The sequence below is a fragment of the Notamacropus eugenii genome, chromosome 4, assembly GCF_028372415.1.
Source record: "Notamacropus eugenii isolate mMacEug1 chromosome 4, mMacEug1.pri_v2, whole genome shotgun sequence".
NCBI lineage: Eukaryota > Metazoa > Chordata > Mammalia > Diprotodontia > Macropodidae > Notamacropus > Notamacropus eugenii.
In genome coordinates this window covers 60238417-60254656 of record NC_092875.1, presented here as the reverse complement: position 1 = coordinate 60254656, position 16240 = coordinate 60238417, and the positions used below count along the sequence as shown (strand labels likewise).

The window sequence follows — 16240 nt, the reverse complement described above, 5'->3', positions numbered from 1 at the left end:
AGACCAAAGTCGATCTGTTTCAAGATGTAGAAAATGTGGGTCATGAAGCCTCTTTTGTTGGTCTCATAGTTTCTCTGTGGATGGTGTTACTAGAGATATTAGTTTAAGGAAGATATTTGAGACTGGTTTCTTCATTACTAGTTAATCCTCCCTTAGACAATACTGCCTGCTTTCCTTAGGATGTCAGTTGAGTCCTTTTTCCCTGGTGGTGTCTCTTAGATCTGGACATTTCCATTTTCTTTAATGTTATTCAATCACTGTGTCAGTGCAGGGTTTCTAGTCTACAATCCATACAGAGGTGGGTTGGATGTTTCAATGAGAGGTACTGCTTATGTTCTAGGCATTCTGGGCTCCATAGGTAATACAATCAAAGAACATTGTTTGCAGGTTTACGTGAAAATTTCCATTCCCAAAGGCATAAAATTTGTTGGACATCCTGGTAAACACCATCTGACAAGGAAAAAATGTGTGGCACCGGGAGAAGCAAAGCCCACTTCCATAGTGTTGGCCTTCAGTGAACTCGGCCTCAGCAACATCACAGGTAACGCCCAAGAGCTTTTCAAGCGTCAGGGAACGATTTGCATTTGGTTGGATGTGGTGTGTCCTGATGCCTGTCTTTAATAACGAGGGTGGTCCTTCCATGGGAGGGGTTCTGAGACTCAGGAACCTTCATCAGTACATTTCTCTTCCTCCTTTCCCCCATTCAATTTTGCAGCAAAAGCATTTGCTTATGGTGAAACAAACTGTTGTCAAGGCAATTTTCAGATCCCCAAAGGCAGCAAACATCCAGAGGATAATTACTTTGACAAAAGAACTCCAGTTGGGACAGATTACATCAGAAGTAGTGTCATTATTGAGGTAAGGAGATATACATCCATGTTTGGCCAAAGGCAGATTTTCATAATGAGAAACAAAAATCCAGATTGTTTGGTCAGTGGGATATATGAGGCCTCCACAATTCCCCCGGGTTTCCTCTGTCGCCTGTGCCAATTGTGGAGTTAAAGCACATTTGGAGCTTTCTTCATTTGACTGGTTGTCGCAGGAGGGAAAAACAAACAAAAACCAAACTGTATTTTGTCAGGGGGAACTGGGTGTGAGACAAGAAGAAATGCCTTAGAAGAGGAATGTTCTCCAGTTTGAAATAATTAAAGTGAGGTTGAGGATTTCATTCACTCTGCTTTATAAAAGAAGGCAATGCTTATGTTATTGGAGTATGGTGCACAAGAAAGGGATCAGATGTGGGCATTACCGTGAGAAGCAAGGAAATGGCTTGTAGAAAGTATCACAGGGTTGGAAGGTTTGGGTTCAATTCAAGGTTCTGTCACTTGCCTAAGATACTGACACAAAGCTCCTTGAGTAAATCATTTTCATTTCTCTGAACTTCAGTTTGTTCTTCTGTAAAATGGGGATACTAATACACGTCCCACCCTCATCAGACTTTTGTTAAGTATTTCAGATGTTCTCTGCAGCCTCACTCTTCCAGACTGAGAGCTGTCCAAAGGTGCCCATGCTGCAGGATGAGTCCTCGTCTCCTTTACCCTTGAGTCAAGTTCTGAAGATCCTACCATGCTGGAGTAGCTACAAAGCCCATCTTATATTAGACTTCCAAAATCCTGGACTTCCAGACCCCTGACTCCCAGGCTTCATGGTTCACTCTCCTAACCTTTTTCAGTGGTCAAAGCTTCCAACTCCCTTCCACTAATAAAATAAAAAAGCACAAATACCAAGGCCCAGATTCACAGGGCCACATGTTGGCCTTGAAGGAAGAGTATCCAAGGTTTCTCCCTGTATGCCATTGTCTCTTAATGGATGCTATCAGTGAAGGGATCAAACCAAGGCAAGGTGAAAGGGGCCCAGCTCTACCACTGCAGTCAATCAAAGAGGCTGCTGACCACTCACCGTGTGTTTAGCAGACTGGACATAGAATGTCTACATCTTCACCAAAGTCTCTCCAAGGCATGACTATCACACACCATTAGGACTTTCCCAGAAGTAGGATCTCCAGCCTCTTCCACATGGGGAATTACGTTGGCCAGAGCCAATGAACTCTGGGCACATGCCAGTCCCTTTGAACAAAAAAACCAGGACCCTTAAGGGATTAAGAGGCATTTAGTGCCTGCTCTTGGCTCATGTTCCCACCAGTTATGTCCCTCAGTTTTACTGGGGTAGCCAGCAGTCTAGTTCTGCTTAACCAGATTTGCTTCAAAGGAAGAGTAAGAACAAACATGCAGGCACATCCCTCCCGACACTTGGGGTGCCTAATACCCCAGTACCACCACATGTCTGGGAAAGGGAAAGGAGATTAGGTTGAATTTAATTCAACTTATATAGTCAAAGTCCCACCAAGTTCCAAGTCCAAAACCCTCCTGGTCTACATCCCAGAACCTTGACTTCTGAGGGCTTCCCAGCGGAACTGGCAGCAACATCTGGCCTGTAATAATATTTCCAAGGTCACCACTGCCTGCACCTAGAACTGAAAAGAAAGGGCAACCGAAACAGATTAAAAAATCCCAGACTTGTTTCTTGGGGCCATAGGGCAAAGTAGCCCTTCCTTCCACACCTGGTGCATGGTGCCAAACCTACAAGTGAACAAGATCGTCCCTTCCAGATAGAGCTACAAAGAGAGAGACTGCCACAGTCTGGTAGTTTTAGAGAGGAAGGCAGTTCCTGCTGTTCAGTCAATGGAAAAAGACTGCTGTCACTCGCCTGATAAGGCACATAGAATGTTTTCCCCAGAAACAGGTTCCTGGTGTCTCCCACATGGGTGCTACCATCTTAGATGATCTGAACTTGGGCAAAGCCCCATTACAGAAATAATAGAAAATAACAATTATTGACTCTTTTTTATATGTGTCACTTTAAGGTTTACAAAGCAATTTAGATACATGAGTTAAGTTGGTGCTCACAACAACTCTGGGAGGTAGGACTTAGAAATATTGTAATCTCCGTTATATAGAGAAAGAAACTGAGGCAGAGAAAGAGGGTAAGTGACTTGCCAATGGTCACACAGCCAGTCACATCCAGAGGCAGCCAGATTTGAACTGGAGTCTTTTTTCTAGGCCCCTAGGGCTTCCCACCGTGGGATAGTCCTGGTCAATGAAACCAGAGAAGCCAGACTGAGAGTAGATCATATAATCCATGTGAAATGCTTTGAGCTCCTTAGACAAGGAAGGGTGTACTTTGTTCAGGGACCTGTGGTTTGATCTGTGCAGACATTCTTTCTATTGATTCAAATCTTAGACCCAGTCAGTCCTCTGATCTCTGAACCTGTTGGGGCCAGCCCTCAGACTCCAGCTACACTGTCCATTCAGAGGTCTATAGTAAGAGCCTTTCTGGCCTGGTAGGCAGCTAGGTGGCACAGTGAATAGAAAGCTGGGTTCTAATCCAGCCTCAGACACTTACTAGCTGTGTAACCCCAGCAAATCACTGAACCTCTGCCTCAGTTTCCTTAATGATAAAATGGGAATAATAATAAGACAGGGTTGTGGTGAGGATCAAATGAGATAATGTTTGTATCAACCAGACCGAACTGACCTCTAACCTGTGTAGGACTGGCACTGAACAGAGCAAGCAGAGACAGGAGAGTCAGGGATTAAACAGAAGTCTAATGCCAAAGTGAGGAAATGGCCTGCAAACCAAGACACGTGAGCTGGGGAGGCAGTGTGGGGAGATCTCAGTACTTACATAAATGGCCTCTGAGTGAGCTATAGTCCTGACAAGGACGGGGAACGGTAAAAATGGGACAAGTTTGATTCATGGCAGGGCTTCATGACCAGGACATGTCCAAGCTCAGAGAACACCTGGTGCTGGTCAAAGCGATACTATAATTATGTGATTTTGCCAGAGGGGGAGATCATCCAGAGGGTGAGCGCAAAGGATTGTTGTTATGCCAAGCTTAGGGTACAGCCATTTTGCTGGGCCTTAACTCTGGAAAACAGGGTGTCTCCTAATATCTTGACGGTTTGTAACAGGCTTAGCACAGGCCTGGCACATAGCAGGCCCTTTATAAATGTTCGTTCCCTTTTTCCTTGTAAGACTCACTTTAGCTTGTACTCCATTAAAGATAGCCTTCAAAAAGCTACAGCTAGAAGAACATGAAATTTGTTGATCCCAGGAGTTAGAACTGGGAGAGTCCTTGGTCCTTCATCCTTCTCCCCCTTTTTAAAAATAAGTAAGGATTATATTTGGGATGACTGTACCTGTATAACCTCTATCAAACTGCTTGCCCTCTCAGTGAGGGGGGACAGGAGGGAAGGAGGAAGGGAGAGAATTTGGAACTCAAAATTTAAAAAAAATGAATGTTAGAAAATGTTTACATGTAACTGGAAAATAAAATAAAATATTTTAAAATAGTTAAGGAGGCTGAGGCCCAGAGAGGTTACAGGAACTGTCAAAAGCCACATAGGTGGTAATAGGAAGAAGCATTTACACGGCACCTAAAGGTTTTCAAGGCATTTTCCTTTCTTCTCTCTGTCCTCACAAACACCCAGGTTGGGGTGGGTGGTAGAATAAGGAAACTGGAACCAAAGAAAGGTATGGGACTTGCCCAGAGTCACACAGTCAGTCAGGGTCAGGCAGGATTTGAACTCAGATCCTGCAGACTCTTGGTCCAGTGCAGCATCCCCTTAAATCACAGGATCCCAAGGTAGGAGTTGGTACACTTAGAAGACACTTGATAGCTTTGTGATCCTGAGCAAGTCATTCAACCCCAGGATTCCAGTTTAAAGTGAGGATAATAGCAGTCACATCGCACACTTGCTGTTTTCAGGAAGATGCTTTGCAAACTTTACCGTGCTGTAGGAATGTGAATTGTTACTAGCATCATTGCCATTATTTGTGGAACCACCCCAGAAGGAGACATTTGGGGTGGATTTTAGATGGAAGAAGGGAATCTAGAAATCCAGTATCCTGGATTTAAGCAACTTTCATTGCCCCCTAATATAGCCTGTCTTAGGACCTCAGCTACAATGGGTCTTTCTTCCCTGACTTGCAGCTGCGTTTGAGGAATAGTTGTTATCCTGTAGGGATGAATTTTACAACTGTTTTCAATTAGGGATGTGGCCCGGCCAGAGCCACATATTTGTTGTGCCGAACTCCCAGTTGTAATTGTAAAATTATTTGGAGTACTGTTGACTTGACATCCTGTGTCCATCTGAGCTGAATGTGTGATTGTATTAGGAATGTGTATGTCTATAGTCCTCTGCCACTAAGTGGAAAAGGGTTCTTCCAGTGGACAGGAAGCAAACAGGAAGTAGAGTATCATTTAAAACCTGTTGTCTGGTCAGCTGTAGAAATGCTATTTGTTTATACAACCTGTGGCCAAACTTCCCTTGTTTATAGCACCCAAACGGCCTGCACAGTGGCTTCTGAGTTTGCTTTGTGTGCGGAGGAGAAAGCATGCCCAGAACTAGCACAGCTCCCATGTGTATTTGGTAATGAGTTGTGTGGGGGGAACTTTCACCTACACCACCCCATAGGATATCAACAAATCATAGTAAGTGTCTAGGCCAGATCTGATTTCTTCATCATTTTCTCACACCAAGCTCTATGGGAACCTACTGCACCATCTCTTTGTTACATACTCAGTGCTAAGTCATGATAAGCCAGAATAGGCCAGGGAGGCTGCAGATATAGGAAACCAGCATCAATATCCAAAGACCTCAGTTCAAATCCTAGCCCTTCCACTTAGTCACTCTGTAACCTTTGGCAAGTCACTGTGACAATCATACCTAAAAGGGACCTTGGTGACCATTTATAGCATTTCCCTGAAGATCTTCAATGAGGGAAAGTCTGCCATTTTCTGTCACAGGTTAGGTGTTAGCCTGACGTCAAGACTAAATTTGTCCTTTTGCAACTTCATAAAATTCATATTCTATAATCTGAGGCAGCTAGGTGCTGCAGTGGATAGAGCACCAGTGCAGGAGTCAGGAGGACCTGAGTTCAAATCTCACCTCAGACACTTGGCACTCACTAGCTGTGTGACCTTGGGCAAGTCACTTAACCCCAATTACTTCATCCTGGGTCATCTCCAGTCATCCTGATGAATATCTGGTCACTGGATTCAGATGGCTCTGGAAGAGAAGTGAGGCTGGTAACCTGTACAGCCCTCCCTCACTCAAAACAAAGTCAAGTGCAAGTCATGTCATTACTTCTCTGATGGCATGGTCTTCTTCGGCAACGAAGGACAAACACACACCCACTGCTCCTAGTTCTGCCCTCTGGGACCAAACAGAAAAAAATAGATCCATCTTCTACATAATAATGCTTCAGTATTTAGAGACAGTTATCACGGTCCTCCTCACAGAGAGAGAGAGAGAGAGAGAGAGAGAGAGAGAGAGAGAGAAAGATTGTTTAGTGTTTTCAGTCATGTCTGACTCTTCGTCACCCCATTTGGGGTTATCTTGGCAAAGGTACTGTAGTGGTTTGTCGTGTCCTTCTCCAGATCATTTGACAGATGAGGAAACTGAGGTAAACAAGGTAAAGTGACTTGCTCAGGGTCACACAGCTAGTTACTGAGGCTGGATTTGAACTCAGGAAGATGAGTCTCCCTGACTTCAGGCCAGGTACTCTGTCCACTTTGCCACCTAGCTGTCCTGTATAGATAGATGTAGTTATATCTACTTCCTTTAACCAGTCATCATATGGCTTCATCTTTATGAACTTGAAACCCTTTACCATTCAGATTGCCATCCTCTGGATGCCCTCTAGCTTGTCAATGGTTTTCCTAAAATCAAATGCATTTACTTAACCAAAATGTCAGACTTCACATTTTCCCTATGAAATTTCAAGTTATTAGTTTCGACCAAGCACTCTATCTTGGCAAGATGTTTCTGGAACCAGACTGTCACCCAGTGTGTTAGCTCCCCTTCCCAGCTTAGCGTCATCTGCAGATCCAGTAAAGATGCCATTTTTGCCTTTAACAAAGTCATCATTCAAAAACGTTAGTTAGTCTAGGGCCAAGTGCACGCCCTTGGGCTTGTGTTCCACTGAATGCTCTCTTCCCAGGTGACCTCACACCACTGGCTGCTCTTTTGGTCCCTACGTTGAATCAGTGCAGTTTCCATCTAATTGCGCTACTACTGTCGAATTGACCTCTCTTCCTCTTTTCCACATGAAACTACCTTTCTACAGTCTTGTCATATTTCTTTCATTTCTTACAGACTTTCAGAGATTGCTGGTAATGGCTCAGTAATCATAGATGCCCATTTTTTTCCGTACCCAGAAATGTAGTTCATCTGGGCCAAGTGGTATGTACTCATCATCCAAGGAAACAAGTTGTTTGTTTTCTTGTCATTTTACATTTCTTCCTGGGCAGTTGAACTATATGAATTATATGGAAGATACCCTGCCCCCCAGCTATAAATCTTAGGATCTTACAAAAATTGGAAATGTACATTTTTATGTAACTTGGAGTCTTAACATGAGATGTAATAGATAGAAATAGATATTGAGATAGAGATATTTTGTTCAGTCATTTCAGTATGATTCTTCCTGATCTCATTTGGGATTTTCTTAGTAAAAGTTCTGGAATGGTTGCATTTCCTTCATTTTACAGATGAGGAAACTGAGGCAAACAGGGTTAAATAACTGGCCAGGGTCATATAGTGAGTATCCAAAGTCAGATTTGAACTCAGGTCTTCCTGACTCCAGGCCCAGCCCTCTATCCACTGTGCCACCTAGCTACTCCATAGATATAGACAGATATAAATATGCAGCTACATACACACATGCATACATGTACATACATATCTATGTGACTGTATAACTATCATGAAAATTTGATGGAATAGAAATCATGATTGAAATTAGATATCAAACCGATAAATTTACTTGTAAAGCAAGTGGTGGTGACTGGGTGGTGACTGGACAAGTGATTTCCTCCTGCTGGGCCCAGTTGTCTTTTGTCTTGGGTACATTGGGGTTGAATGGAATGATACTGAGGTTTCTTCTGGCTCATTCTTCCATTCCGTGTTCTTGGTTCTAAGTTCCTTTCCTACTTTGACACATTATGCGCTAATGCCCTTTTTATGTTTTCTGGGGTGGAAGCAATGACCCTTGTCTCATTCGGTAGGCACTGTGCTAAGACTGGTGAAGCCCATGGGGCACTTTTGCCAGGATTTTGTGTCAGCTGTGAGCTTAAAGAAAAGACTGGTCCTTCTAAGGGTTACTCCACATCTCTCACTTGCTGCATTTCTTTTTACTTTCAGCCAGAAGGACTACCAAGAGAATATACGTATAGTGTATTCTTCTGCCCCAATGGTAAGTCTTGATTTCTGATTGTAGCATGTTCATAGAAAGCACTTAATAAATGCTTTTTGACCGACTACGTAAAAAGTCACATCCCTCTGTCTCAGCCAAGATATCGTTCAGGACTCAGCATCTTTCCAGAAGGCAAAGAATGTTCTACTATAGTAGTATTTGAGTAAAGCATATTTCGTTTTTAGCTTACTCTTTGACTAACCTTTATTAGGATTAAATTGCTTGGTAAATATCCACTATTAAACTAAGCCTACAAACCTTATGCTGAATATCAAAGCTTAGCCATAAAGTTAGAAATCACTGAAAGACAACTTTCTTAAATATCATAGGAAAAAAGTCAAAATGTATTATCAGTTACATGAGTTGATTTGGCAGGTGGAAGTTAGAATCTGACTCTCACAACTATTGTCTTGCTTCACTTATTCAAGCAATCAAACTGTAATGTTTCAAGACTTAGAGAAAAATTAAATGTTGACGGTTAGGAATAGGGATATCCCTAGAAGGTGTCTGAAGCCACAAGTTACCCCAGGGGAATTTGGGGGATCAGGGGACTTTGGAGCAATTGGGAGTTTAAGGGCTGGCTATCTCTCACCATGTGGCAGCCCAGGACTAATTACACTATATATCTCTCCCAGCCCTTTATCCAGATACAGTCAGCTTAAAATACATATGCCACCATCAGAGGGGAAAGAAGTGACAAAAGACCGTTGAGTTGAGGAATGTGTGTAGAAGGAAGGGGTAGCACCATGCATTTTGCCATAGTAAGGGAGGTGGTAAGATCTTTTGGACTGATTACTTCTAAGTGAGCCCAAGGTGCATCCCTTTCCCCCTCTCTCATTGCCTAGGCACCTAATCGGACCAGGCTTCCTCCTTTATCCTTCTCCTTCTCAATTGCCATAGCTTGTCCTAGTTTAGAGGTAGTTTGAGCCAGGAAGACACAAAGAAAGCACAAGCTACTAGTTTGGTATTTTTGAAGAGCTAAGATAGTATCTTTATAGCAGTGCAGAATTTTTTTAAAAAAATTCAAATAATCCAACATTGACATTGAATTTAGTATCTTAGCTGCTAAGGAAGACACAAAGTCTAGGAATGATAGGGTCTCTTCCTTCATTGGCCTTAAATTCTAGCATATGTAGGTTTGAAAAAGCACATCTTTAAAATCTCACTGTATGATGAGCTCCCAGTGTAGGCTCTTTGAATTGCATTTCCAATGTTTTCTGAGGCCTGATATGGAACAGACTGGTATGAATTGTACAATTACCCCAGGAAGTCATTGAGACGTACCATTTTTGAGAGTGTGTATCCCCCTCTAGTCTTCCACTAAAGCATTCGTCCAGTCCCTCATCGTGCTGTGGAGGCTCTGTTGGTGAATTTCAAGCTCTAGTGGGTCCTGCCCATCTGAAAACATTAGAGGACAGGCTGTGTGGCCACCATCTTGCACAATTGCACTTCTTTTTTTTTCCTTGACTAGAGAAAATTCACATTTCAACTCCGAATAAGTACGAGTACCAATATGTTCAGAAGCCACTGCGTATGACCCACTTTGATGTTGCTGTGAAAGCCCACAATGATGCCCATTTTGCACTGTCGTCTGGTCCCCATGACACAGCAGAGATGACAGAGATTGTCATTGGCGGGCACCAAAATTCCAAGACATGGATTTCCTTGAGCAAAATGGGTGACCCTGTGGCTAGTGTAGACACAACTGGAATTCTCTCTTGGGATGAATTCCGGACTTTTTGGATCAGCTGGAAAAATGGAATTATCCAGGTAATGAATTTTGAATGAAATCACCTCACTGTTTCTTATTTTCCTCACAGGATTCAGGGACTTTTGATTTTAAATTGTCTTTTGCCATTTAATGAGATTATGTGACCTTTGTTCATGTGGTATTGTCATAAGAATACTGGATTTGGTAAAAATCTCTGAATTTAAATCCCAGCAACTTTTGAATGTGGACTTGAACTCTAGTTTTCCTATCTGTAAAATGGGCATTATATTTGTACCTCCTACACCCAAGGGTTGTTTGTAAGGCCAGCTCTTGGCAAAATGTTGTTTTTCAGTTGTTTTCAGTCATATCTGACTTTGTGACCTCATTTGATTTTGTTATTTGTGTTGTTGCTTTTTTGTCAAAGTTGCTGGAGTGGTTGGCCATTTCTTTCTCTAGTTCATTTTATAGATGAGGAAACTGAGGCAGACAGGGAGAAGTGACTCGCCCAGAGTCACACAACTAGTAAGTGTATGAGGTGAGATTTTAGCTCAGGTCTTCCTAACTCCAGGCCCAGTAAATCACAGAGCACCACAGAAAAGGGAAATGCTGTTCCTTCATTAAAGCCCTCCCTCAGTGACTTAAGGCATGGAAATGACCCTGGGTTCCCAGTGACTGTGCTGTCTGATAGGCTCATTACCAGGCTGGCTGCAGGTTGATGCATTTTTTTTGCCACAGTCCCCCAAATTGGCTCCCAGGTGCCAGAGAGGTCATGCTATGGATCAGCGCAGGAGCTGCCCACACTGGGAAACTACTAATGCTTAGACTATCATTATTATACATTTCTCTTTAGCCACTGATGTAAAATAACATTAGTGGCCTTTCTGAGCTGACAGAGTATCAGCTTGGTAGGGCCTTTTGTCTGGAAAAGCTTGGGGTGCAGGTCCTACATTGGACAATCCAAGGAAGAAAAAGCCTAGCTAAAGGGAGAAGTTCATCCCCAGAGGGCTACTGGTCACTATATGATTGTGGGTTTTCAGCCACAGCTTGTGAAAGCTCTCTTCTAAGGGGTAGAGGAGTTATTGTCCGCATTGGTAAATGGAGTTAACCCACACTGAAGACATCACAGATCCTTGAAGTATTGTCACAGGGATCTCTAGTCACTTTCTTGGGGGAAAGACACTTACCTTGATGCTACAATATAAGAACTAAACCAATAGTTGCTGCGGTTTTTTTTTTTGCCCAGAAATATCAGACCCATCATCTCTTTACAGGTAGGCCATGGGATCGAACCATCCAATGAGTCTGTCATTGTGGAGTGGGGCCTTCCCAAACCACCAGAGGTGACGTACATTGGCTTCTCAACGGGTTGGGGGTCCATGGGAGAATACAAGATCTGGAGGAAAGAGGAGACTGATGAAAACCACAATGAAGCCTTTACTCTTGGAGTTCCACTAAATGTGATCCCAGGATCAGAAAGAGCAGCTGCTTCAATAATAGGTACCTCATGCCACATGAAGCCAGTGGAAACAAGCAGCACTTTCACTGGGTCCCACTTAGACATCCGATCAGGTAGATATGCCCAGTAGATTCACTCTTTCCTTTTTCAATCAGGCACACATACTGGTCTGAGATGTGTGAGGATTAGTCCTTGGCAATCCTCACTAAAATATTAGGGGCCAGAGGAGGTTATCATAACTATACTCTTAAAGCACACTCACATGTGGCAAGTTATCATCAGTGGCTGCCATCTTGGATAACTGAGATCTCTGATCAGTCCGCCGAGTCCCTCTTGCCACCCAAAGACCAATAAGACTCTACCATGAATTGATGTTCTCCCAGGAGCACAGAAGAAGGTAATGCTTCTCTCTCCTTTGTTGGCCCAGAGGTAGACACACATTCACAACATGAGAGAAGGGTTGGGTAAGCCATGAAACAGTGCAGGGGTAGAGTTCCTTGAAGACCAAGTCCTGAACAAGCTCCCTTCATTACATATATAGACAGTAGGCCTGCATAACTCCCTGGGGATGGGGCCAGTAAAAGTTACCCATAAGCCTGGGGAAATGCTTGCTGCCCCTGGTTAGTGCAGGCAAGTTGAAGGAGAAGGGAGGTCATAGAAGAAGCAGGAGACCCAGGCTAGAGTTCTGACTTCCACTGGCTGACTAGCTGAGTGACCCTGCACAGGTTCCCTCCTCTCTGATCCTGTTTGCTCACATGAAGAATGAGGAGAATTCTCTTTGCCAGCCTCCCCCATAGGATGGGTGTGAGGAGCATGCCCTGGGTGAACCTCACAGAACTGCGTAGGGGAAGAGTTCTTATGGTGGTTATTTTTGCCACCTGTTCTCATAACCTCATTTAAACTATTGCTAGTTTTCTCTCTTTTTTTTTTTTGAAGTATTACTTTGTGATGCATATGCTTCATTATGAATTTAAAATTCTTCACCTGCATAGCTTCAGCTGAAGGGCCTGGTGGCCTTATAACACACCCAAAGGCTTTCCTTGTTCCTGTCTCCTGCCTCCTTCCACCTTACCCTGCCCTTTAGAATGTGGCTGTTGTTAGGATCCAACCAGTCATCTTTAAAGGTTCTCTTATTTGGTCCTGGACTTGTGGACCTCCATCTGATTCCTTCAGTGGAAATTCTTTTTTTTTTTTTTTTTTTTTGTGAGAAATGCCAAGGGGCAAGGATTTGAGTTTTTCCCCAAAGACCAATGTCTTAAATCTTTTGATCTTCCATGTTATTTTATGAGAGGGAAAAGAGAACAGAGTAAGTTATTTTAAAACCAATTTGGGAAGCTTACCAGGACTTTTTTTTATCCTTTTGGAAACCTTTCCTAGCCTTGGCTGGAGTCTGCCTCCATTCCACTACCGTCCTCGAGTCAAATTCAAGGAACAACCAGCAGCTCAGGTTGAATTCAGTTCAATCCCATATTTCCTGAAGACCTACTCTATGCAAGCCCTTCACTGAAAACTGTGAGGCATGTAGAAATGAAGTGAATATGTATGATAAGATTCCTTCCCTCAAAAAGCTTCCATTCTACTGAGGAAAGGCAGGGGAAGAAGAACAGTTCAGTTCACCAAGGATTTATCTTACTCTGTGCCAGGAACTGTGAGAGGCACTGACAACATAAAAACAAAACAAAAGCCTTCCTTCCCTTATAGGAACCTGCATTTGAATAGGCATACACAGTAGACCAATATAGGCTATACCTCATAGCATTGTCCTGACCAACATCATCCCACAGTAATGCCATTAATCCACTATAACTAGCATGGCCATGGAGAGAGAACTGCCCCAGGGCCTCTCACCCCCATCAGGCAAGTCCCCTAACCTCACTAGGACCTTGAGTCACAGAAAGGGAGTTTACTTCCTGGGAGTTCCCTACACTAATAAAATCATAGGTCCTGACCTCCCAAAATTCATTCACCGTAACAGAAAACTCTACGGAAATGCATAAGGGAATTGTCAACAAAATGTTGGGAGATCAGAGGAGGGAGGCATTCAGTCTAATGGGAAGGATCGCATGCTCCCTACTAAGGATTATGGCAGGCACGTAAGGGAGCATGACCACAGCGTACACTTAAATCATGATTCCTTTTTGTTTCTGTTAGGAGACGTGATGGGTCCAACTCTGAATCATCTTGATAACCTTCTGCGACTGCCCTTTGGCTGTGGAGAGCAAAATATGATCCATTTTGCCCCCAACGTTTTTGTCCTAAAATACCTTCAGAAAACCAGACAGCTCAGCCCTGAGGTGGAGAGTGAAGCAACAGATTACCTCCTTCAAGGTATTCCAGGGAAAGGGCCATGTTAGTGCCCAGACCCAATGTTCTCCTGTACCGTGTGGCCTGGGTGCTCCCTAGGACAGGTCCTTTGCACCAAACACAGGCTTGGCCTTCATTCAACAGCCTTAGGAACCAAGGAAAGGAATGTCTGGTGTACTGTAAGAAGGCTAAGGAATGAAAAATGGAGAGGGGAAGGCATTTGATCGATAAATACTTATGAGCCTTGTCACATATGTTCTGTATTGCCCTGGTTAGTGGTGGAGGCAATTCAGCAACCCTCAAAGGAAGAAGACATTTAGGGAGGATGAAGGAAACATTTGAAAGGAAAGAGTATCCAGATTACTAATTGTACTCTACTTGTCACTGAAAGAGAAATCACACTTTCTGAAGTATATCTAAGTTCACAAATGCCCTAAGCCATGTCAGGATCCAACAATCCCTGCCCGTCTGAGTAGTCCTACCTTGGACACAGTGTAATAGTAAGGACCCTGACATACACAGGAGGGCCTGCTGTACAGGTTCTTAGATCTGCTTTTCTAAAAGGAAAGCAATTTTTGAGGGGTCAACAATCTACTTTAATCAAACACACACACACACACACACACACACACACACACACACACACATATATAATTCACTTAGTTCAGGGGGAAAAGTTAGCATCTTGAACTTCAAAGAAAATACAAACAGAGAAATAAAGATCAGCAGACAGGGTTTCCAACTGACTGTAAGCAATACATACATCACAGATCAACAGACAGATCCAGCTGTCTGATCATACATACATAGTTACCCGAGAGAGAAGCACCAACACCTGGGTTTTCAAAGCCAGGGGAGTGAAGTGGGGCTCCTTATCACCTGCCCAGAGTTTCATCTGGACAAACAAACACTTCCAATGAGTAAGCCCCAAAACAAAGCATCATCTCAGAGTATTTATACACTTTTCAAAGCCAAAGAGTGGGACCCTCTGATGCAGTGCCTCGATAGAAATTAGCAAAGTGTATGGAACTTCCTACAAAACAAATCTCTCCTAAACAAGCTTCCCTTAATGGGCAGGCCCATTAGTGGGTGGGGAAGATCTTTAACTCTCATAATTACCATTACACAAAGATATGCCTTAAGGAAGAAGGAAGGACTCAAAATTTGTAGTCAAGAAAGCAGCTGTTGGTGATCTTGTAACAGACACAAATGGGGTCTCCTCACTCCAGGAGTCTCTGAGTACTGGACTTGGTTCAGATCAGTAGTACCACCTAGCACAGAAGATGTCCCCAGAGGACACACAGCACACACGAACAACACACTCACAGACATAGAAAGAGCAGTTCCCAGGCGCAGCCAGCCCTCATGGCTGCATTCCTTCAGTGGAGGGAGGTGCTGCCTTGCTGCTGTCTTCTTCTGATATAAAATGATTTGGCATAAGCAGTATCATGGGGACCAGTCTCAAGGACCATCTGAGAAGCCCTGCATCTACCTTTATGATGTGCTAGCTTCAGATAGTCCCAGAGAAAAAGAGAGAGAGTGTGCTAAGCTGGTGTCCTCCTTGAGGCTATTGGCAATATCTGCTGTGTTCACAGCCCCACACATCAGCTTACCTCCTTCCTTCCTTGCCCTCCTGACTGTGTAGACTTTGTCGGATATTTTCAATTTCCCATTTCTTGGCTGAATGTCCCTCCCCTTTTGTTGGCTAGAAGCTCAGTATTCATAGATTTGCTTTGGTCCCTTGACCAGGCTCAGCATGAGAAGAAAAGACTGGGGTTGGGAATGAAGGATGGGGTGGGGAGGGGGCACGTGGTGAGAGCTGCCTTCAAGCTTCTGAAGGGCTGTCTTGGAGACAAGGGATTAGCTTTGTTCTGCTTGACCCAAGGGCAGAGCTTGTGAAGAGACAAGAGTTTATTTTAAGGTAAAGAAAAGCTTAATTTACAGTGAGAGCTTTCCAAAAGTGATATGGGCTGCCTTGGGAAACAGAGGGTTCCCTTTCCCTAGCCAAAGACTACATGAGAAGGCTGGGTGACTTGTTAGTGATATTGAGGGAATTCTTGGCCTGATGGAGATCAGCCTAGATGGCCTCTTGCTTCCCTTCCAACTCCCCAGTCTTGTGATTTGGAGAGCAGAGATTGATTGGTGTATGCTGATTTTAGAAGACTTTGCTGGAGGGTGATCAAGCCCCCTGCCCTGCCTTGACTTTTGGCCCAGTGAAGTCTGGCATTAGAAGAAATCAGAGCAAGTAGTGTTTACGAGCTACCTTACCAAGCTTGAGATAGAAGCTGCAGACATCAAGCCTTCTTCTCATAGTTGGATGAATATAAAGATCTATCTGTGTCTAGATAACCAAAAACGTCTGGTTTTGTGTTTTTCTTGCCAATATCCCTCTGACTTTCCATGAATTGAGTTTTCAGCAGGGTAGAGATTCATAGGATCAAAGAACCTTCCAGATTTAGAGATCTCAAAGATCGTGGAATCTACCCCTTCTGAACATGGTGTCATAGGAC

The 16240-nt window shown here is 43.6% G+C and overlaps 1 protein-coding gene across 2 annotated transcripts in view; it reads left to right on the top strand.

Moving 5' to 3' along the window:
* CPAMD8 (C3 and PZP like alpha-2-macroglobulin domain containing 8) overlaps positions 1 to 16240 on the top strand; it is a 150925-nt gene that overhangs the window by 64974 nt on the left and 69711 nt on the right. For both annotated transcript variants that reach the window (XM_072601274.1, XM_072601272.1), the window contains exons 21-26: positions 388 to 541; positions 716 to 858; positions 8208 to 8259; positions 9731 to 10029; positions 11242 to 11467; positions 13578 to 13754. In XM_072601274.1, coding sequence (XP_072457375.1) covers positions 388 to 541; positions 716 to 858; positions 8208 to 8259; positions 9731 to 10029; positions 11242 to 11467; positions 13578 to 13754 — 1051 coding nt within the window. The remainder of the gene's footprint in view (positions 1 to 387; positions 542 to 715; positions 859 to 8207; positions 8260 to 9730; positions 10030 to 11241; positions 11468 to 13577; positions 13755 to 16240) is intronic.